We start from the raw sequence: 22,317 nt of genomic DNA, 5'->3' as shown, positions 1-22,317 counted from the left end.
AGGACACCACTACTGTATCTTCTGGTGGAACGCTATCGAGCCACTCCCCAGGACATGGTGCATATCCCTACTAGTGGAAGCCCGCGCTGATGCGGGCTATATGAACATTTTGATACCCTATTAGATGCAACTAATTATGCTATTCCAAATCTAGCAATGCGTCTAAGCAACTGCTGTATAATATTCACAGATAGAATCAATATTTCAAGTCAATACCAGCCCGTGCTTCCTCTTCACGGATCTCAAACATAACCTGCACTCCCACAAACAAAGCACAGCACGCTGAGATGAGGTAGATGATGCCGGCCCAGGATCCCAATATACCAGCCAAAAGGCCCTCCAATCCATCCAACCCTAAAGCGAATCCGACCAGGTTTGCGATCATCATCATTAGAACGTTGCCGACTGCTCCAACTCCACAAAGGACACGGTACGTTGTCGGGCGCGAACGCCATTTGCTGGCTGGGAACAGTAGTCTGCCGATGACTTCGGGCAGAACGAAGAGGGTTATAAGCCAGCCCCACATGAGGAGACGAGGGTTGATGTCATGCCAGAGAGCAACAAAGGTGAAGACAATAAGCGTGTTGAAGATCTGGCGGGCCTTGGCGTAGATCCCGGAAGATTTGCCGCGGTCGGCACTTCCTCTGCTGCCTCCACCTAGGGGCACGTAGAGATAGCGCACAATCCAACGATTGAAGGAGCGATGCCATGCACGCCAGAAGGAGGAGGGAGAGTAGTTGTTCGACACACAGCGTATCATGTTTTCGGTCGGGTCAATTCCGTCGACCAATGCCCAGAAACGGAAGAACCGCCATGGAATCAGAAGTTTAAGCCAGATGATGTGCAGATTGAAATATGCCAACATGCTGAGTTCGCCAGCTGTGTACAGGGACCAGTCGGGAGACGCCTTCGAGATAGCCACGGCGTAGATGAAATGAAGTATGAGCTCCATGGCGAGTAGTGTCAGGAAGAAACGGACACCGTAGAGTACTGTCCGGGTCCGCGTAAGAGATGGAGGTGCGTATCTTTGCTGGGAGATGTAGTCGTTGAAGGTCAAAATAGGGCCTGTCAAGTACAGCGGAGCGTAGAGAACATAGGCAAGGTAATAGCGCCCATTGAACGCAGCTGGCTCCGCGGGGATACTGACACGGTCACGCTCTGACAGTGCTGCAGGATCGACTTGTTTCTTCTTATCTCTGTCAGCTTGGGTCCCGTACCGCAGGGGAAATGGACTTACTTCAATGGGACTGGCAGCGGGGTAGTCGAGGCTCCAATAGTAATCCATGTTGAAACTAATCAATCGAAGGATCGTAATGTTGAAGAGAATCTCCCATCGGGGCATGATGCCACCAAATCCGTCAAGGTAGCGACCCCAAAGTACCAAGGGTGCCCCCTTGTCTGCACCACTCGGGGCCACGAACAAAGAAGCCACCCATTCCAAATGGTAGCCGGAACAGAGTTCGTTCGCAAGCAGCGTTCCGATATTAAACAACCAAGTTGCCGCAGGGATGTACTTCCTGGGGAGACTCTTGGAGATTTTGTAGTTCACATATAGAATTGCGAGGACCTTCAGCGCAGAAACACCGTGAAGGGCTGTGATGAAGACAAGCGCGAAATAGAAGTCGAAGCTGATCCGCTGAGTGAGACGAGCATCCGCAGCAAGGACTGTCGGAGAAGCCTTAGAGGGCCCGGTATCTCCGGCGACTGGGCGTACATAGCTGTTGTATAGACGGCGAAGCAATGGGTGACCGACTAATAGCAGCAACAGGTAGGGTATGTTATCGCGGAACGAGGAATACTGGTCATCGGAGTTGTCCTACCAAAACCAAGAAGTCAGCGTCTGACATTGCATAATTACATGAGTTACTTACAACTTGACGTCCGGGTATCCAGCCAGGCGACAGCAGATGAGCGTAAGTCGGATATGAAGGGTGGCTCTCTACATAATCAAGTCAGCATAGCTGCTCCTCTTGCAGCAGAAAAGTGGTTCAGGCTTACTCTGCGATACCCCAATGGCCGTGATAAACATCAACGGCACAGCGATCAAGAAGATCACATAGTAGATGTAGAACTCAAAAGTTCGCCATTTCGGAGGAGGAGCATTGCGCGCAATCGCAATGGCACGGGCATCTCTGGCGGAGGGAGCTCGCGTGTGACCCGCGGCAGCTTTGGGCGGAGTAGTAGAAGAGGTAGTAAGGCGGGTATCTAGAGTATCAAGGGAGTATAATCTCCGAAGCCACGAGAGTACTGAAAGAGGCATCTTAGCACTAGCATTGCGTAGTGCAACCCCTCAAAGACAAAGGAAGAGGGGAGACACCGTAAGGACTGAGTGCGGAGAGCAACAGGGACGGATGTTGGGGGAGATCATCGCGGATTCCATTTTTGGCTCAGGGGCGGATCTCCGCTGGGGTCACGGGCTGCTGGTTATGCCGCTGTCAGCACTGCATACCAGAACAGGAAGCACTGATACCACTTGAAATAACATTCATTACATAAAGTAACATCTTCATCAGGAATCACCTAATAGCCATAGATTGGGTCTAATTACAACTTATTACTAGTAGTTATCGTGCACTTGAACTGGCTCGATAAGTGACTAATCCAGATAAACAGACATTGATTGGCCGCGAGCAATATCTGACCTAATCGAGACTAGCGTACGCAGTCGCACCCCTCATGATATCAGATGACTAAGCCATTGCCTGCCTCACCAGGTTCAAGAGAACAATAACCAGTCCATAGACATCAAAAGTCGGTAATATCTTCTTTATGCTTTGGAAAAGGTCATATACATCTATCAAGATGGCATCGCAACGTGTAAGGCTCTTCCCTCAAGCCTTATCCAATACACATTACACCCTTCCCCGTGGTCGCTACGTCATCTATAAGAGACGAACTGACACAACTACCCCAGATCGCATTTAAAGTATCTGGCACGGTCCAAGGCAAGTTCACGTCAATGCTCCTAAGCAGCATATGTGAAACTATTTTTTGAGTAGCAGATGAGTCTAACACATAACCTGGCAGGAGTGGGATTCCGGTAACTACACCCTGCCTTCCGCACGCTATAGATGCACTTCTCGCTAAACATGCCGCAATCTACAGGGACTTTACTCAGAAGAGAGCCACCGCATATGATGTAAAAGGCTGGGTGAAGAACACACATTGTGGAAGGGTGTGTGCTGTCCCTTTTTAATTCATGACTGATACTTTTCCCTCTCTGTCCATGAATCCCCTTTCATGTTGATGTCGGGTAAGTTACTTATATTAAAACCATGCAGGTAGAAGGAGAAGCCCAAGGAACCGAAGAGTCTCTACAGAAGTTCCTGAAAGACATCAACAATGGACCCCGCCATGCACATGTCGTCAAGCTAGAGAAGAAGGAAATTGCACCCAAAGATGGCGAGGTAGAATTCGGCTTCATGAAGACTTCCGAGTCGGGGTATGAGGCTATGCAGTGATATAATATCTTTCCAAATACATCTCTTTCTGTTTCATAGTGTATCGCTTTAAAACAAATTCTTGTTTGTCCTTCTGACACGAACTTTTAATAGTAGACGATGATGTATTATTGATCCTAGCCCTTCCGACAACCCTCGTATTGAAAAGTCATCTGAAAGCCAAGCCAACATCTTCATATTCGATGACAACATCAAACGGAAAATACAGGAGCAACAACAAATAGTCTTTTTCTAATATGTTCACCGGCCCCTGTCTGACGTCGGGGGCCAGGAATGAATGGAGCGAGCAGACCCCGGCGCAATCCCGAACTATCTTCGGCATGCCTTGACTCAAACGGCGTTCCGGGATCTCCCGGTAAGGCGACCTGCCATAGAACACGGGGGGTCACAATTTGGGTACGTTTGGATGTAAATTACTATTCATTGTAAAGATCATATTCAACTTATATCCTGAATACCAAGCTCTATCACAATGTGTATACACTGTTATCCAAAGCAGTACAGCGAAAAGAGAGGTTTTCAAGCATAATTTCTCAGAACAGTCAATCTAGTATCCCCATTCAAATACCACCAATCAACCACAACAACAACCACAACCCATACCATACACCACCCCCGAGTCGCCGATTAAAAATCGCCCACCCCGAGCAAGATATTAACTAAGAAGTAAATCACGGAATTCGCGTTCAACAGACGCCGAGCATACAAAATGCCGAAAGAACCACGTAAAACAAGGGGACCCCGGGTCACGGGGACCAGCCCAGATTACAAGGAGTTCCCCGTAATCAAATAACAGCAGCGAACTTACGCCGAATTACCTTCCCATTCATTTTCAGGTAGAGAGATAATGGGAAGGATTTCAAATTTGCTTCCACTTCGAGAGTAGACAGAACCCACCAACTACCCATATACTCATAATTAAGATACAACTTTCAGGTATGGTCATCGAGCATCCCTATCGAAAGGCAATTCATACATCCCGTACCTTCTATGTAAGTTCTAGGCTGCACTGGATGACCCACCGGGATATGCAGGCGCTTGGAAGCTTAACTTGGTTACGAATGTCAGTTCAATGCGAGGGGAGTCGGCCTAATTAGTGATTGTAACCGCTAGTAATAGTTGCTGAGGTAGGCTATTGGGACCTGGGATTTCAATGGTTCTCGATAGATGATCTGCGGTGAACATACTTGGATTGGGGGAATTCGATGCCGAGCCTGTAGTATTTGGGCTATTGTTAACGCTAGTTTACGTCTGTGTATCCCTTTGGTGGTGATCAAGGCAGGCAAGCAGGCTAGGCAGGACGGTTGCACTGTAAGGATGGGAAAAGAAGTTTCGAAGTAGATACATAGGCCTTATTTCTGGTAACTGTGGTCATATTCCTGAATTAAGGTCTTACAACCATTTTGTACCCTATACCATAATCTAGCTAGTACTACCATGCAAAACTGATTATATCCAGAAAGAAAGATCCAGGCTTACCTGTAATTCAACAGCGATAGCGATAAACATAGAATGTCATTAAGGTCACCCCCAAATTACCGTCCCTGACGTGGCGACAACAGCGGCAACCTTGTAACTAATCCAGACCTTGTAAAAAGACAAACCCCCTAGTCAAAATCGACACCCATTATCCATGGCTACGAAATTGCTTGGAAATCTCTACTGCAGACGTGGCTGAGCAAATTTGAGTTGTTAATGCTAAGATAACTAATCTCAGGGTCGAAAGCCTCCACTGGGTCCTGAAGTCTTGGTATAGTAGATGGATCCGGGTTTTCTCGATCCGCGTGACTTTTTCTCTCACTCCTGCCGTTTTGTATGTATGGTTCCGGGCGCCAGTGCCACTCCCGGCTTTTGCCGACCCTTTCTGCCCTGTAGAGTCATACCCTGGATACGAGACAATGAATGGATGTTGAAAATTTTGCTGGGGCTGAGAGTATAAATAGGGATGGGGGGGTTAGAGGGAGTTGTACATGTAATCAGTCTGATACAATCGATCAAGCAATAAGTGAACACCTTACTGGGTTTCGAATTGACAATAACTCATTATCGTCTACTTTTACGACTATATCATATCGACTGCTTTCATACCCAATGAACTCGTTAACAGCAACGGCGCCCATTCGGGCTGCCTTTCCAAAGTCATATATGCATATCGCTACTCGAAATTACTCCAGTGTCATTGCTATGAGCGGTCTGCGCTGTACCGGGTCGTTGGTGGCAAACAGACATCAGACAGCTGGAAAGCGATTCATATCAACCACGCCAAAGTCGCAGATCAAGGAATTCTTTCCTCCCCCGACTGCTCCTCATGTGAAGGAGGTGGAGACAGCTTGGGTCCATCCTGTGTAAGTCCATTTCGCGCGTGCATGATGGTGAGTGGAGCTGACAATACCAGCTATACGGAAGAACAGATGAAACAAGTCGCAATCGCGCACCGAGACGCAAAGAACTGGGCCGACTGGGTTGCGCTGGGAACGGTGCGGATGCTGAGATGGGGCATGGATCTTGTGACTGGATATCGGCATCCTCCCCCAGGCAGGGAACACGAGGCCAGGTTCAAAATGACAGAGCAGAAGTGGCTTACGCGCTTTATCTTCCTGGAAAGTGTGGCTGGCGTACCAGGCATGGTCGGAGGCATGCTGAGACATTTGAGAAGTTTGCGGCGCATGAAGAGAGATAATGGATGGTATGCTACATCCCGCGATTGTCAAAGATGACAGACACTGACGACGCCTAGGATTGAAACACTGCTGGAGGAAGCATACAACGAGCGTATGCATTTGCTGACCTTCCTCAAGCTCGCAGAGCCCGGATGGTTCATGCGCCTGATGGTTCTTGGAGCACAGGGAGTTTTCTTCAACGGATTTTTCCTGTCTTACCTCATGTCGCCACGCATCTGCCATCGGTTCGTCGGATACCTCGAGGAGGAAGCGGTGATCACATATACTCGCGCAATCAAGGAGATTGAAGCTGGAAGTCTTCCCGCATGGGAGAAGACGGAGGCCCCCGAGATCGCCGTGCAATACTGGAAAATGCCAGAGGGTCAGCGCAGCATGAAGGATCTCTTGTTGTATGTTCGGGCAGATGAAGCCAAACACCGGGAGGTGAACCATACACTGGGAAATCTAAACCAGGCGATCGACCCCAACCCATATGCCGCCAAGTACAAGGATCCGACAAAGGCGCATCCGAACAAGGGGATTGCAGACCTGAAACCCACTGGATGGGAGCGGGAGGAGGTGATCTGAGTTCACCTGCCAGATATTTGGTTTCTTTCACAGACAACCGGCTGGACCGGGTCTACAATGCGGCTTGAGCGTCAGCATATTATTGTCAGTGCAACATCGGGCTTCTCGACCTGGTGTTGATGTTTCAAAAATCTTAGATTAGCACATTCAATTCAGCGAATAGATCTCCTCTCAATGATGACGACAATGGATGTTATGAACATGGATCACGTTTCAAGTTTCCGCTCCGAGATGATCAGGAGTGATATATCCCACCAGTAGTGATGGCAGCGGGTGTTCCTGAGCGCAAAGATGGATGGAAAACCGTGCCGAAGTTTGGATGCGGGGCTTCCAGGCACCGGGGAGACGCTAAGCCCAGGCAGGACAAGGGCCGCCCGGCCGGATGACTTTCTTGGGACGCTTTGCATGATTCCCTCTTAGCACTTCCCAAAAGGAGGTGGATATCTGGATGTTCGGATTTATGAACCTGACTCGAGTGATGAGGCGAACAGCCCTACCTCAGGGGGAGAGCTGAATGAAGCAGAGCGCAAAGAACAAAAAAAAGAAAGCAATCGGTACTACTATAAATAACAGTGCAGGACTACTTATCTAGAAAGTACCACGACAACTCCCGGTGGCCGACGAGTTGGCACCGCGGCCATCGACCCGCTTCCCCTTTTAGTGGTAAAAATCCCCCTTTCGAGTCACGCCCAAATTAAATTCGTCGGCCGATCGATCACCATCACCAGTCACTCATCCGAGGCCCTATCCCTATTTTTAAATCACGTCAAAACGGTTCCTGTTCCCCCCCGACGACCACCTGTCCTTTCCTGCTTTAGTGTGAGGCATATCCCATCTCTCGCCCAAACCGGATCTGTGCCCTCCAACGCCATACCGTTGAGATCTATCGTCTGCGAAAGTGCCAACCCTTCGAACATCAAACGCATCGTCCAAAGCTTAGCATACGCCCAATATGGATGAATCTGTCGAGCCCGAATTCATGGCCCCTGTCCGAGCCTCGTCGCCCTCCCCCTCCATCCCAGCGACGCCGGCTATCTCCTCCTGTCCCTCACCAGATCGTACCTTTTCGACCATCTCCTCTCTGTCGACTTCTTCCGCCACTTCCGCCGATGCCAGGTCTTCCGTCTCCATCTCATCCAAGCGACGAGGATACATTCGCCCTCAGGGGGTCGAGTTTGCCGAGTCCGCCAAAAACCGGGAGAGTGTCATGAGCCTGGGTAGCATCGCTCATCTGCAATACTACTTTGCACGAACCGGTCTACTGGACGGCAAAGGTGCCCAGGCTAGGGAATTTAAAAAGAAAAAGAAGCCGGAGGATATGCCGCGACTGCTCTTGACCCCCAACGCTCGGTTTATCGATGACTTGACTCTCAGTCCGACCAGTGCCAGTCCCACCGATGACGAAAGTGAAAGCATAGATCCTAGGGAGGAGGTGTATGACGAGGATGTTGAAGTCATGCTTCCTCCCACGGTCAGTACCTACAGCATCAAAACGCATCACATCCCGCCCCCACCTAAACTCAAGGCTCTGCGGAAGGATCTGCGGGACGCATTGGAGAAAGCAGAACACAGTATCGAGTCGATCGATGCTCAAAAGGAACCGCCGGCGGAGATGATTCCCCCGCGAATTAGTCTTTCGAGTGACGATATGCCCGACGCTGCGGAAGACCCCTCGCGTCAGGCGCCTGCAGAAGCAACCCCGCAGACCTGGCAAGAGATCCAGGGCATGCGGGTCCTAGACACTGTCACTTTTGCGATCCGAGCCGCTAAGATCTACTATACTGCGCATGAGCGGCCCGATCGACTGGCGAAGATCAAAAGCGAGCGTGAAATACGACAAGAGCTGTTCAATGTCCTGGAGGTCCTGAAGCGGTGGGCCTCCCGAAACTTTGCAGACGGCCTTCGCGAGGATGAACGGTCTGGCATTGTTGGATGGATGGCCAACGTGCGCGACATGCTGGCCCGGGAAGCTCAATTGGAGTCATTTGAAGCCAAAGAGCGAGCCGCCTGGATCTGGACCGAGGGTGAATGGATCGGTAAGGAGCGTGAGCGCGAGACGTTGTTCCTGCGTAGTCTGATCGGCTCCGACGCGCAGCTGCCGACATGGACTGCGCCGGAGGATGGCTCACCGCCACCCGCCATGCTGGAACGGCTGCGGGATGGACGCGACCTGGTGCGCGCCCATAATTTTGCCGTCAAGAACTCGAAGCGGCCGTTCCTCGATATCAAAACTTACCATCAGGATGTGGCCAAGCCCTACCGGCGGGCCGAAAACCTTCGTTTCTGGGTGAAGGCTGCGGAGCTGCGGTGGGAGACGAAGTTGGAGATGGATGTGATGGGGATTGTGCATGGCAACAGTGAAGAGGCCTGGAAACAGTTCGACCAGGCTCTTCTGGCCTGGTGTAAAGTGGTGCGTGAGGAGCTCGTCCGAGACTGGCGCGAGAGGCGAGCTTCAGCAGCGAGCCTTCCACCTGACGATCTGGTGGTACGGCCTATGTGAGGGGGAACTTGGGGAAAAGAAAGGGTCTACATGAGTAACTAACAACTTCGCTGGAGAGGGGGGAAAGGAGTGGGTTGTAATGATTGGGACTGGTTGGAACTGATTGGGACCACGTATGGCGACTGGTTATTGCGTTTGTTTGCTGTCTACTCCGACGCCCATTGATACCCCTTACTTGTCGGAGTGCAGTCGGATTTGAATATTTTTTGGTGTCACTCCTCATTTCTTCTGCTGTCCTCCCAGCCACGGTCAAGCTGGGAGAAGCGTATAAATTCAACTTTTGGTCATCTACAGTCCATGGGACTGTTGTGTTCGGTGCAGAGCACACCTTTCTGTTTCTTTTTTTCTTTTTCCTTTCTTATCTTGTCCGATCATTTTACTTAATCTATCCTGCACGGGGTCGCGGGAGGGATCCATGGATGGAAGTGTACATAGGAATGGCTGGCTGGTAGCGAGAATGCCATGTTTCGAGACGAGAACCATACAAACAAAGTAATCCAACCAACCGAACGCCACTCAGACGGGAGGAAGAAAGATCCAAGGAGATGGAAGACAGGGAAAAGTACCCAAGAAACCGGACTGGTGTAACGGTCAGGCCAAAGTCAATTTGGTTATTTACCATTCCCTCGAGGATAGAGTTTACTGACGATTGAAAGGGAGACTTGAGGGGATTATCCCCCGGTTATTTCTTACTATTTCCTCCCCCCAAACGGGTGATCGGCTGCCCGCCTGAGAGCCCGAAAGGGACAGGTTGCCGCTTATCCTTCATTCCAACTGGCTTGACCTCCTTCTTCTCTCTCTCTCTCTCTCTCTCTCTCCCTCCCTCTTCTTTCCCTTGCTATGTCCGCCCCTCTGCTGCCCAATCGTCTATCATGTAGTCAGTCATTCTTGTCAAAAAGCAGTTCTTCTTACCTTGGTGTTGGAGAAAAAAAAAAAAGACAAAGAAGCAAAGCAAAGCAAAGAAAGACAAGCAAAGAGCACAGACGGTGTAGCCCGACCGCCTACACATTCACAGCCCGATTACTCCATTCTTATTATCTGACAGGCTGAAACCGGATAGGGGCAGCAGTAGACGGACAGGGAACGGAAGGCAAACTACACTACTTTCTACTTACTACCCAAGCACATACTAGCTGACATAGCCCGGCCGCAGCGTTGGCGCATCCTCAGCCCATCAACCACATTCCTCTACCCACCGTCGTTCTTCACTAAACACACTAGTTCCTGGCATCCTACAGGCCAGCGCCCATCCCCCTCGTGGATCGCATCCATGCGTGCCATGTCCACCGCGTCAACGGCTACCACTGCGACCACCCACCCCCCGGATGCCGGGGCCAACCTGTCCACGTCGCAGTTCTTCTCCTCCCCTCCTCCTCCTCCTCCACCCGCCCTGTCTATCTCCCATGTCGACCAGTCAATACCGCGACGAATCAAGTCCAAGTCGTCCCTTCGAAGCCTCCGCAGCTTGGGCAGTAGCAGTGAACCCGACGATAACCAACAACACCACCAACAACACGACCTCGGTTTCGACAAGACTCTTGTCCGCCCGTCAATTCTCCGTCGCTTGTCCCCCGGCCTGGCTGCCCGCGTCAAGTTACTAGACGGTAGTAACAAACACAACAGCCCCTCTCGCAACCCCGGTGCCGTCGGTCGGATCCCCGAGGAACAAATCAAAGAACTCGACAAGTCGCATCAGGATTTATCCAAATCCATTAAGATCGAAAGGAAGGGTCGCTCATGGAATGCTCTACCTCGGCTACACAAGGATAAGAAATCTCACGGAAGTGATTCCAACCACTTAGAGGTCCCCGAACCGCAGCTACCGGAAGAAACCTCAGAGGAGTTGGAGGAGTTACCCACGCCCGACTCGGATCGTCCCCTGGATCTGCCTCTGGATCAAGGGCTGGAAGAAGAGGTCCCGCTGTCGGAAGAGGCCGAAGAGCCTGAAGAGGCTGTGAAGGTTGAGGCTGTTGGGGAAGACGTTATCGTGGAAGACCCTATCGAAGAAGACGCTGTTGCAGAGCAAGGCGTTACAGAAGAACTTCTGGAAGAAGGTGCAGAAGACGTTGCTGACGAGGCCGTTGAGATAGAGGCTACTCTGGAAGAGCCCCAAACCGACATGTCTGTCGTTCAGCATGCTCCGGCGCCATTAGAGCATAGGCCAGCGCCCCTTCCTGACGTTCCCGAGCAGACAGACTTTGAGAAGTACATACAGAGCACCAATGAGGACGACTCGAACCCACCCCCGCCGCCGCCAAAAGACTCTCCGCGCCCACGATCGACCACTTCCCTAAGCTCACAATCCTACTTCAACCCCCAGGGGTTGCAGCGCACGGAGTCCATCTACTCATTTTCTCGCGCCTCGTTTAGCAACCAACTCTCCCAGCTCACGTCCATTCCCCTTCCGCAACCGTCGTCCCTCGAGGCTAGTATCTCATCCATTGCAACCGCCCCTGCGGCGGTTCGGGCGCTCACCGGAGCGGCAGAGCAAATTCAAATATGGGTCAAGAAGGCCTCGGATGTGCTAGGGGGGTTGGATGCAGAGGATGACGTGGAGTGGGCAGCTGCGGCCGGACGAGAAGGTCTGGAGGGGGTGGACAAGGCGATCATCCGGTTCGAGAGCCTGATCAACGTCTACGTCAGGGCGATCGAGGAAGTGCAGCTGCGCGAGGATATTGGCGACGTGAGTACCGATAGCCTCCAGACGATCGTCGTGCAGATGGACACGATCATACAAAGCTGGGCCAACATCAAGAATCGCCTCCGGGGAGTCAAAGGACAGGTTGAGCTGGCAATGGAGTGGGAAGAGCTGTGGGGGAACGTCTTGGGCGATGTGACGGTGGAGGTAGAGAGTCTCACCGGGCTGATCTTCGAGATGGAAGAAAAACGGCACTGGACGCTGGCAGGCGAGCAGGACTCTAGCGCCTCTGGGCTCGACATCAATGAGCTGGAGACCATCGTGGAAGAGACCCCATCCCAGGCGCAACTGCTGTCCAGCAAACGACTCAGTATAGATCCCATCCTTACCGGGCCACCGACGATGGACATGCCGGTTATTCAGACGCCACATGACGACACGAATCACTCGAACCTCATCGCGCTGTTTGCACGAATACAACCGCTGCGAGCGTCTCTTGATTTCTTGCCGATGAGAATGTCCATGTTCCAGGCGCGGGCTGAGAGGATCTTTCCCAGCGCTTGTGAGGAGCTCGAGGAGCGGCGGGGCCATCTTGAACAGAGCTTTCAAAAGCTGGAGCAGGATGCAGATGCGCTGCAGAAAGAGCTCAACGAAGACCGGTGGATCCTCGTCTTCCGTAACGCGGGTGGACAGGCGCAGAAAATGTTCGACTCGGTGGAACGCAGCATCGCCAAACTGCAGGAGGCCATCGAGACATGCGCCCATCTGCACGATGCAACGTTGTTTACGAAACGCATTGAAAGTTACGAGGCCAAGAAGCAGCACTATGTGGCAGCGATTGAGCGGGTAGTGTCGATTATTCGCAAGGGTGTCGATGACCGACTGACGGTGAACGGAGAGATTCTGCGACTGCTGTCGGACATGACGTCGAGAATCGACGCCTTGAAGGCGAGTGTCCGGGTGATGGATGAGTGGCTGGAGGACATTAACTTTGTCCGATCACAGCATCTCCGGGACTCAATCTCGAGTATCATGACGATGGACAGTCCTCTGACCAGCAGTGTCGCCGATACTCCAGGAAGTTCTCCGGCATCGTCAGTGGTGATGACGCCCGCCAACCCCCTCAAGGGCTCTGCGACGCCTATGGGAACGTCTAGTCGACGTGGCAGCTCGGTCAGCTCAGCAGCGCGGACGACAATGTCCAAGATGCGACGGTACTCGGGCATCCCGCAGGCGACGGCTGCGCTGACCAGCAAGAAGTCGTCTCTCCCCAAGCCTTCGCTCACTGCGCCGTCACCGAGTCGGATGGGCGCCGCCACACCCACCCCTGCTGCGCGTAAGCCTGTCAAGCCGGCGCCGTCACCCATTCCCAATCGTCCGCGGTGGACCAACAGCACCAACACGAACGACCTATATGTCGGCCACGTGTACAAACCCAATCCTACTCCCCGCAAGCCCTCTGCTTCTGGCCGCACATCGCGGCCCTCGTCGACTATACCCATGGGACCGTTCCGGCGCGACATGTCCGTCTCTCCGGCACCGATGACGGCGCGCTCTATGAGTCGTGTTTCCAGCCGCCTGACGAATCGCAGCCCAGAGCGCATGGGCTCTCCTACACCTAATCGATCTATCCTCGACCCTCCTCCTTACAGCAAGCTCCGGCGGCCCGACGGCATGTCGAACGCGCCGCGCAGCCGACAGAGCTTTGCGGGGCTGTCGTTCAGCCGCAGTGTGTCGCATGACCACGAGCGAAACATTGCCAGTCCGACGAAGACGCCGCGGCCGGGCACCGCGCTGGGGCATTCCGCGAACCGGCGGATCAGCTTGATCCCATTGCCGAAGAACAACCCGACGCCTCGCAGCAAGCTCGGAGAGCGGCCGCCATGGCGGTAATCGGGAAGATACCATACTATGTGACATAGCATTTCCGGGGGTCTTTGATTTCTAGCATTTCCGTTGTTCGATCTCGCATTAACTTCACACACACTCATGTACTATGCATATTGGCATTGCGGTTCGGGAGCCAGTGGTGTCATATACCAGATTGCTTGAAGCCGGTTGTTAGATTGATTCCCCACTCGCATTGATTTAGGAGTATTTCATTGATTGAAGGGAGCGACTTCATGTATTGGGGTATGTTTTAATTGCAATACACTTTATATTATATATGTATATTATTTTATTTTCGTTTCGATTATACCAAGGATTTCCCAATAATAAGCGCATCGACAAGATCAGGACTATTCGCCAGACGCGCAGCACCCGGCACACGACCAATAACCTGGAATCCCAGATTCTCCCAGATCTTGACCGAAGCAACATTATTTTCAAAGACGAGGTTAAACACGGAGTATTTGTATCCCTACCCAGAATTAGCACCACCGAACCATCCATCCCCAAACCACCTAAAAATTAAAGAAATAAAGAAAAAAACATACCAACTTCGGCGCCACCTCCAGATAAACCTCACCCATAACCCTCCCAACACCACGATTCCTGGCCGCGGGAGTCGTAAAGAACCCGGCATTACAAACATGCGAGCAGCGTCCTATCCCAATACCAGTTAGCATACATACATACATATTATCCTATCCCCAAATCCACATATATCATATCAATCAAATAAATAACAAGTGTGAGAGAATGAGAGAGAAATAAATACCCGGATAATTCGGCTTCACATAAAACGTCCCCAGACAAACCCTCTCCCAATCCCTCCCGTCCCTCAACCCATCCCCTTCGCCGTCATCGACAACAGCAACCACTGCAAACGTCCCAAACCAATACGTCCGGTATAGGTCATACTCGAGGGGAGATTCCATGGGATAGGTACATCCTTTGAGGATCTCTTCGGAGAATTCCCTGTGTAGGTAGTGGAGGAGAGAGGAGGGGAGGGAGTCGGGTCCCGTGGTTATGGGGTAAAGAGTGATGCGGGTGTTGTCGCGGAGGGTGCGGGAGATGGGGGGGAGGGATGATGGGTTGGGGGTTGGTGGGGGGATGTGGGTGGTGGGGTCTTCGAGGAGGGAGGGCATTTTGTTGGTTCTTTTCTTTTGTTGGAATATGGGAGAGGTGGTGGTGTATTGTATAAGGGTGTGTGGTGAGATGAGGTGGAAGGGAAGAAGGGAGTTGGAGTGGGAGTGGGAGTGGGATGGTGAGGGGATCAGTTGGGGTTATATGTATGGGTTTGATGTGGGGAATGGAGATAGATGTCGATGGTAGGGCGTGCATAAGATTTTTTAGTATGAAATTGGAATGGGATGGATTGATTGATTGAGTGATTCCTTCTTTTCAGGTACGGTGGGGCAGTGGGATGGGGGGTTTGTACCATATATTGCCATGGATTGAGGGTTTGTGTGGCGAGTGGTATGTACTATGTAGTATAGAATAGATTGTTGATTGTCATTGGGAATGGCTATCAATTGATGTCTTTTTTACTATATTCTGGTGTTAGAATCAAGTAAGTAATGGGATTAATGTGACATGCTGCATGCATGTCAATTTGGCTTATCGGTCCCGATCTCGGATATCGGATAGTATTTCGGGTGGTTTCCGGTTGTTCGGTAGATTGTATAATCTCTTATAGCAGCTTTTTTATTGCACCTTTTTTTGGTAGGTCGAGGACCATTTGATATGGGTTATGTGCTAGTTTTGAGTATATTTGACGTTCTATAGTTGGTTTTATCTGTGATGTCCATAGTTGCAGTTACTATCCTATTAGTTCATATCAATTTCTACTATATAAAGACCTGATATTCATCTGGCAGTTGTACTCTACAACCATCTCATTAACCTCTATATACATAATCTACACATTCAACCAACTTATACCATATCATACAATCCGGGTATCCCATCTTTATCACTCCCCCATACTTTCTAGACCTCCCCTGGAATAACCTCATCAATCATTGCTTCTCCCCCTCCCCCTCTCCCTCCCCATCCTTATTCTGAATCGCCTGCATAAGCTCATACAACTGCCCGATCTGCTGATCTATCTCCCAGTTAGCACACACCACCCTACCCCAAACCACACCAGCTGATAGGCAGTAACTCCAACTGAAAGAAAGTATTAACTCACCACTCATCTTATCCAATTTCCCCTTATCCAACTTCTCCCCAATCCACGCATCTCCCTCCAATTTCTGCGCATATAATTGCCATTCCGTAAGGAAACCAATCTACCACCACATCACCATATCATTAGCAATCCACACACTCAACATGCGTCATAGCAAGAGGGGATGGGATGTACAATATGCAACGGATTATCCACATTCCGATGAGCCCGGAATTCACTCTTCACATATCCATCGCCCAGGATCCGCATCTCGGGGTCAAGTTTCTTGCGGTGCACGCGGAGAATGCGACGGTAGAGCTGCAGCGGCGGGAGCAGGGCCAAGGTCTCGGAGAGGCTGGATTTGGAGCCGAAGGTGGACGGCGTGGCGAGACGGCGGGCGGCCGTGGGGGTGAAGCGGAGGAATTGGGACATGCTGGTCTTTTTTTTTTTCTTCAAATTCCTGGTCTGTTAGGTGGGAGGTGAATTGGCAATTGGCAAGTTTGAAGACGAAGTCGGGGAATGATGGATGATGAAATGCGATTACTGCCGCGGATCCCTCCAAGGCGGAGAACCAAAGCAACCTGCACTCCGTTTTTGGGAGGCTATGATTGGTTCGTTCATCGGAGTTTCAATCGATCCAATATTCTTTTCAACTACCCATTATCATCCCACTATATACCAGTTCCCTTTATTTTCCCAATCCACTAAGAAAGAAACAGCAATAAGAAAAAGTGAGAAAAGGGATAAACAATGCTCCCCACCCCCTGCACCTCCCACGTCTCCTTCGACACCATCTACGAACCCTCCGAAGACTCCTACCTCTTCCTGGACACCCTCTCCTCATCCAGCGAATCCGCCTGGCTCACGAACCACTTCTCCCCATCAACATCCTCGCCCTCCCCGCTCCTCCTCGAAGTCGGTACCGGCTCCGGCGTCGTCCTCGCCTTCCTCACCGCAAACTCCCACCACATTCTCGGCCGCACTGATGTCCTTGCCCTCGGCACGGACGTCAATCGCAATGCATGTCTCGCGACGAGACAGACGGTTTTGAAGGCGATTGAGGAGCAGCAGCAGCAGCAGCAGCAGCAACAATCCCAGAACACCCAGTCCACCTCTACAGAAGAATCTAAAACCTCTCAAATCAAATCCCTCATCTCCTCAACACTTACCTCCGACCTCGCCTCGCCGATTCGTCCTCACTCGATCGATATCCTGCTGTTTAATCCGCCGTATGTGCCCACGCCGGAATTGCCGCGGTTACCTAGTAAGGAGGATAATGATGAAGGAAATAAGGAAGGGGGCATGTCGAGGAGTGAAAAGTTCGAGAGGGAGTCGTATTTTCTCTCGTTGACGTATGCGGGGGGTAAAGATGGGATGGAGATTACGGAGAGGTTGTTGGCGGATATTCCGAGGGTGTTGAGTGAGAGGGGCGTGGCGTATGTGTTGCTTTGTGCGCAGAATCGGCCGAGGGAGGTGGTGGAGAGGATTGTGGGATGGGATGGGGATTTGGAGGGAGGGAAGTGGTGTGCTGAGTTGGTTGGGAGTAGTGGGGTGCAGGCGGGGTGGGAGAAGTTGGTTATTATGAGGGTTTGGAGGGAGTTCTCTTCTTCCTCTTCTTCTTCTTAGGGGTTAGGTTGCGTATAGGTGGGGGTTATATACTACTGGGAAAATAGATGATAGACTAATGAGTGATGATGAGATGATAGACGAGGGTATGATTGATTTCTGACAACACTTCATACATACCATGAAGTGTGTATATTTCTGTTCTTCTTCGTGTGTGTGTTTGTGTCGCGGCCACTGATTAGATAGATATACAGTAAACTACTACTCATCTCTTCTCGATGTCGAGTAGATTCGATTCGACTCGACTCGGTCATTCATCGACACGACCGACCTGCCTTGCAGTTTCGTCTCGAGTCTAATGAAATAAATTAGACCCGACAATCCACCGCGCAACCCAACCCAACCCAGCAGACCTCGTAAATCACCGCCGCTTTTCTCACCCATTTTCCTGGTCCAGCTTATCCCCTCACACCCAGAATCAGACCAGACCAGTATCATGTCGAACCCATTCAGCGCAAATCAATCACCCAGCCATAGGATAGACAAGAGATAAAAAAGAGTCACAAAAAGAAAACAAAAGAAACAGAAAAAAAACTCCGATCCTCAAGTAGTAGTTGTAGTAAAAATGAAATCGCAATGTCTAATACCAATCCCATCCAGCTTAGAATCCACGACCACGGCCACGGCCACGACCGCGCCCTCTACCACGAGGACCACCACGACCACCACGGCCTCCGCGGTCGGCTTCCTTGCGCGCCTTGTTCTTGGGCTTGGGCGTGTCGTCGATCAGCAACGTGTCGAGGGGCAGACTATCGGGCAGGATGTAGTAGCGGATCGTGGAGCCACGGATGTTGATGGTGTCGAGGGAAATAGGGTCGCGGCCTTTGGGGGTCATTTTGACCGTGCGGAGGGAGGTGTTCATCTGGGGGGAGACGGAGGTGATGGTGCCGTGGAGGATGGTGCCTATCATGGTCAGATTGATGGTTCACATGTATTGGAGGGATTGATCTTCAAGCGCTGAAGGGATGGAGGGTTCAACTCACCATTCTTCAGCTCAATCGTCACCGTCTCGTTGGCGCACTTCATCAGAAACCTGTGCAGAGGATTGGAATTAGTCGCTGTGCAATCTTCGCGGGCACGAGCTGCGTCGGGCGCTCTGGAGCTGCTGGCTTACCGGACGAGCTTCATGGTTGTGAATTTACGCGCAAAGGCACTCAATCAGGGTATAGAAATGGGGAAAATAGGTTGGGCGAGTCGAATACTAGCCGGCTTCGTCAGGGTCGAGTTGAGGTCGCTTGTCGACATCGCGGCTCTCAGAGGCTGAGCTTGGTTGACCGCCCGGGCACGTGACCGTCTACGAATTACAAGGCAGGATGGTTATGTCGTCCCAGTATGCTTAATTGCACAAGACTAGCCAATATCGCTAACATGCCTAGATTAGCTAACAATGTTCCAACCGAAATCGCTTCATGGTATCTTGTAGAAAGTCCGAACATGTCACCAACGCCCGCCAAGGAACCGGAAGTTACAAAACGCCATGTCGCGCCTTGAAGATGGCGATCTTGTCATCATAGAACAAGATCTCTCGCAGCCGATACGATACTCGAGACTTGTTGTAATCCATTTCAGAACCCTCCCCATCTGACGAAATCCTGTCGTCTGACGACAGGTCAGAGTGCGAGTCCATCGCGCTGACCCCGCCGTCGTCAGATTCATCCTCGTTTGTGTCTGATCCTGCCCACTCCTCGCCCCCAGGCACGAACCCCTCGCTATGGCTGTCGTCTGTGTCATAGAACTCTCCCGCATCGCCTTCTTTTGCCTCCAAGATCTCGTAACATTTATTTTGTATGCCTACATAGGTGATGCCCACCTCCGGACGGATAGTCACAATATCCAGGATCATCATCGCCAGTTCTTTCGGGTCTCGGTGAGCCTGCCGAGCGATATGTGGGATATGGAGCGCGCGAAGCTGAGGCATATACGGTAGCCTTTGAAGGAAATAGTGCTGCTGACGTTAGTACAAGAAATAAGGAGGTCGCTTGGTACTTACCCAGTCCTTTGAGTGCAGAGCTATAGAGAGCTCCCGCAGCCGTGGCATACGTCCGCTGCTGAGAAATGTGAGCATCTGGCGAGTGAACATCCACTTGTACCACCGCACACTGGGCATTTCGCTTCCCCCCGGTGCCCGCTGGGTGCTATCGACCAATATCTTTTGCAGGCTGAGATGATGGGTCTTAATAGCGTTCTTGTAGATGGCATCGATATGGACGATCGAGTCATACATCGGTGCCTCATGTAGGAATAGGGTTTGCAGCGTGTTGGGCGCGAGTGTATCCTTGATAAACAGCAGCAGATATGGCGACACAGCATCCGTGTGGATATGCCTGAGGTTCAAGCGATACTCAGAGGCACTCTGATCACCTTCGCGTCTACTATGTTTCGAGCGTGACGACACAGACGGGGAAAATTGCCGGCGCAGCGCTCTCCAAAGCTTTTCGTGGCTCTCACAACGAAAGATTGTCAAGGTTGTCAGTTGTGCCCAGTCCAGCGCGTGCAACGCAACTGGAATCGACAGAGGAACGCGCTCGAGTTCTAGGGTATCGAGCTTCAATATCTGGTGACGGGACCCCGGCACAGCCAAAGGCTTTTCCGAGCATGAGTTCGGAATCTCTCGTGACAACTTAGTCTCCGACGCGATAGGCGGCTGTTGTTGTGCTATGTGCGTATTCTGCATATTCAAGGCAATGGAAGCGATGTCGTCCGCGGGCAACGGAGACCCTGGAGTGCTATATAATAAAGAAAGTGCCTGATTTTCCGGCTGATTAGTCTCCGCATGACTTTCAGCTGCCTCCTGCTTTGGCACTGAATCTGCTTGAATCCGACTGGGATGTGTGGGCTCCTCAGATCTTCCAAGAACAACCCCAAGTACGCCGCCAGACTTCGGCCATCCGGAATGGCCGCGGGATGGTGTTGGCTGCTCGGCCTGCCAGCTTCCTGCCGGCTTCAACCAAGACGCTTGGTAGACCTTGCTAGAAATGCCAATACGTAATTCTTTCAGACGGTCTCTGGATCGCTCAACAAGTACAGCCATTTCTTCGAGATACGACGGTTCATCTATATCAAGGACACTCAAGCTCTTTAGCGGCGGGAGTATCGACAGAGAAGGGTATTCTACATGCCCATATCTCTGTAGTAGCGAGGAATTACTAGCTGACCCTGCCAACGCTTGTGTGTCTGGAAGCGTCACGGAAGATGCAGTAGAGGGCCCGGCCAACGGACGCATGGTATTCTCAGAGTTGTCGTGCCAACGGACCCAAACGCGCTGCAGACGACAATCATGGCCGGGCCGATTTGCTAGCGATGAAAGCGCTATCCACACATCCCTCAAAACTCCGGTTGGCATGTCCCAAACGAACGTCTCCAGGTTGACCATCCGAGCCACAGCCAGAGCAACTAGCGTCCCCAACATTTTGCCAGTCTCCTTTGTTACAGAGTACTCTTGGACCCAGACAAGGGGACCGTTGCCGACTGAGAATTTGCGAGTATATTGTGCATAGTAGTTGCCTCGACGGATCTTCAAGAGTGTGTCTGTAGGGTCGTCTTGACTCGGCGCAGGGCCATTGCAACCGCAATGGGGACAAGGTTGCGCTCGCCTTGGGGGTAGCTCGCGGAATATATCTTGTCCCATCACTAGTGTTGCAAGACCGTAAGAGAGAGCGTCCACGCCAGCCGGGTGGTCGGAGGATGACAGTGTTTCCGGCCATACGATATCAAAGCGAGAATACATCTGGGGGATCGCTAATGAATGGAGGGCAGAGCAAGTCAGAGCGAGAGATGTGAGGTCATTCGTATGCGTTACCTGGGGTCATCCAAGTGTTAGTTTGTAGGAATGACTTGTCGCAGCCAGTTGATCAAGTATAGCCCGTACCTCTTTGATAATCACCTGTAATATATCGATGGGCATATCGAGCAAGCGAAGAGGCCGCTTTGTTATTGAAAGAGGTGTCGCATCCCGCTCCGAATGACTGCTTTGACAGGTTCCCGAGCCTACATCCTTTTGAATGCTATTGCGGGGTGGAGTCACCGGAATATCGACCGAAGTATCCTCTGTCTTCATGTCGTGCTCAGATCGATTCTCTGTCCGTTCCTCGGACCCATGGGAAGTGGTGCTGGCGCTGGACATGAACTCTTCTTCATCATCTGTTAGATTTTCCACATCGGAGCTGACTCTCGATCCCAGAAATAAGCTGCTGGGACCAGCCATGTTACTGCTGGCGGATAATGTATGGTAGCTATCCATGCCGACTGAGGAGGGGCTCCGAGCACCAGACGGAAGCCAGCCACTGGCGCTGAGTGGTGGCGCAATTGCGAATCAAAAGGTCTTGTTCGGAGTGACGGTCTTAAATAGGTCTGAGGGTCCGGAGTGATAATAAGGATGCTAGGAGCGGAAGTAACGGGATCGGATCCGGGGTAAACGAAGCAGTCGAGGACGGGGCGCCGGTGGGAACACGGGCAGATCGACCAGATGGCACCGCAAGGAAGAAACCGCCAATCAGGGACCGGCGGTCAGATGCATGCTACTGGCCTCAGATCTGCATGCCACACATCAGCACGGCAAGGAATCCACTCTCGTACCGTCTGAAGACTGAAGAGAGCCCGAGCAAGGAAACAGAGGAGCACGGAGTACAGAGTAGAGCTTGGGGATCCGTATCCTCGGTGGGACGCTGTCCACTTGGTGGCGGCGAGACGGTGGTTGGGGCTCCCTTCCGGGCCTAGCGCCCCTCCCCGTGACAGCGGCCCCGGACCCGTGACTAGACATTTGCTAGATTTACGCTACGGTTGCTATA

General features: G+C 51.6%; 10 protein-coding genes across 10 annotated transcripts; 5 read left to right on the top strand and 5 right to left on the bottom strand.

Annotated features, from left to right (window-relative positions):
• Positions 1-119: 119 nt before the first annotated feature.
• BO79DRAFT_171030 (putative glycerol:H+ symporter (Gup1)) lies at positions 120-2,316 on the bottom strand. The gene is made up of 4 exons (XM_025679555.1): positions 1,999-2,316; positions 1,872-1,939; positions 1,238-1,816; positions 120-1,189 (listed from the first exon to the last, which is right to left on the bottom strand). Exons 1-4 carry the CDS (start codon positions 2,258-2,260, stop codon positions 197-199), a joined length of 1,902 nt encoding a protein of 633 aa, XP_025541149.1. The 5' UTR covers positions 2,261-2,316; the 3' UTR covers positions 120-196.
• A 486-nt stretch (positions 2,317-2,802) lies between these two features.
• BO79DRAFT_236924 (acylphosphatase) lies at positions 2,803-3,474 on the top strand (the record flags this gene model as incomplete). The annotated part of the gene is made up of 4 exons (XM_025684635.1): positions 2,803-2,817; positions 2,915-2,955; positions 3,028-3,175; positions 3,282-3,474. The coding sequence occupies 4 exons, from the start codon at positions 2,803-2,805 to the stop codon at positions 3,459-3,461; spliced, it is 384 nt and encodes a 127-aa protein (XP_025541148.1). The 3' UTR covers positions 3,462-3,474.
• Positions 3,475-5,446: 1,972 nt separating this feature from the next.
• On the top strand, positions 5,447-6,812 carry BO79DRAFT_7641 (alternative oxidase). The gene is made up of 4 exons (XM_025689713.1): positions 5,447-5,462; positions 5,516-5,806; positions 5,857-6,147; positions 6,199-6,812. The coding sequence occupies exons 2-4, from the start codon at positions 5,553-5,555 to the stop codon at positions 6,707-6,709; spliced, it is 1,056 nt and encodes a 351-aa protein (XP_025541147.1). The 5' UTR covers positions 5,447-5,462; positions 5,516-5,552; the 3' UTR covers positions 6,710-6,812.
• A 610-nt stretch (positions 6,813-7,422) lies between these two features.
• On the top strand, positions 7,423-9,268 carry BO79DRAFT_208500 (uncharacterized protein). The gene has a single exon (XM_025682416.1). The coding sequence runs from the start codon at positions 7,662-7,664 to the stop codon at positions 9,207-9,209; it is 1,548 nt and encodes a 515-aa protein (XP_025541146.1). The 5' UTR covers positions 7,423-7,661; the 3' UTR covers positions 9,210-9,268.
• Positions 9,269-10,035: 767 nt separating this feature from the next.
• BO79DRAFT_208499 (KAR9-domain-containing protein) lies at positions 10,036-13,995 on the top strand. The gene has a single exon (XM_025682415.1). The coding sequence runs from the start codon at positions 10,480-10,482 to the stop codon at positions 13,738-13,740; it is 3,261 nt and encodes a 1,086-aa protein (XP_025541145.1). The 5' UTR covers positions 10,036-10,479; the 3' UTR covers positions 13,741-13,995.
• On the bottom strand, positions 13,878-14,879 carry BO79DRAFT_263049 (GNAT family N-acetyltransferase; the record flags this gene model as incomplete). The annotated part of the gene is made up of 3 exons (XM_025686629.1): positions 13,878-14,209; positions 14,286-14,395; positions 14,510-14,879. The coding sequence occupies 3 exons, from the start codon at positions 14,877-14,879 to the stop codon at positions 14,042-14,044; spliced, it is 648 nt and encodes a 215-aa protein (XP_025541144.1). The 3' UTR covers positions 13,878-14,041.
• An 885-nt stretch (positions 14,880-15,764) lies between these two features.
• Positions 15,765-16,420, bottom strand: BO79DRAFT_171014 (succinate dehydrogenase assembly factor 3; the record flags this gene model as incomplete). Its single annotated transcript, XM_025679554.1, has 3 exons — positions 16,100-16,420; positions 15,926-16,025; positions 15,765-15,838 (listed from the first exon to the last, which is right to left on the bottom strand). Coding segments are annotated over exons 1-3 (411 nt in total), but the record flags the coding sequence as incomplete, so codon positions are not given.
• Positions 16,421-16,493: 73 nt separating this feature from the next.
• Positions 16,494-17,693, top strand: BO79DRAFT_263045 (S-adenosylmethionine-dependent methyltransferase). The gene is made up of 2 exons (XM_025686628.1): positions 16,494-17,479; positions 17,538-17,693. Exons 1-2 carry the CDS (start codon positions 16,655-16,657, stop codon positions 17,631-17,633), a joined length of 921 nt encoding a protein of 306 aa, XP_025541142.1. The 5' UTR covers positions 16,494-16,654; the 3' UTR covers positions 17,634-17,693.
• Positions 17,694-18,131: 438 nt separating this feature from the next.
• On the bottom strand, positions 18,132-18,658 carry BO79DRAFT_216469 (mRNA splicing protein SMD1; the record flags this gene model as incomplete). Its single annotated transcript, XM_025683321.1, has 3 exons — positions 18,132-18,433; positions 18,514-18,563; positions 18,645-18,658. 3 exons carry the CDS (start codon positions 18,656-18,658, stop codon positions 18,132-18,134), a joined length of 366 nt encoding a protein of 121 aa, XP_025541141.1.
• Positions 18,659-18,900: 242 nt separating this feature from the next.
• On the bottom strand, positions 18,901-22,144 carry BO79DRAFT_192751 (F-box domain protein). The gene is made up of 3 exons (XM_025680920.1): positions 21,399-22,144; positions 19,521-21,329; positions 18,901-19,475 (listed from the first exon to the last, which is right to left on the bottom strand). Exons 1-3 carry the CDS (start codon positions 21,768-21,770, stop codon positions 18,996-18,998), a joined length of 2,661 nt encoding a protein of 886 aa, XP_025541140.1. The 5' UTR covers positions 21,771-22,144; the 3' UTR covers positions 18,901-18,995.
• Between the last annotated feature and the right edge of the window lie 173 nt (positions 22,145-22,317).

Source organism: Aspergillus costaricaensis, assembly GCF_003184835.1.
Source record: "Aspergillus costaricaensis CBS 115574 unplaced genomic scaffold BO79scaffold_11, whole genome shotgun sequence".
Taxonomy (NCBI): domain Eukaryota; kingdom Fungi; phylum Ascomycota; class Eurotiomycetes; order Eurotiales; family Aspergillaceae; genus Aspergillus; species Aspergillus costaricensis.
This window is presented reverse-complemented; position numbering and strand designations above follow the sequence as displayed.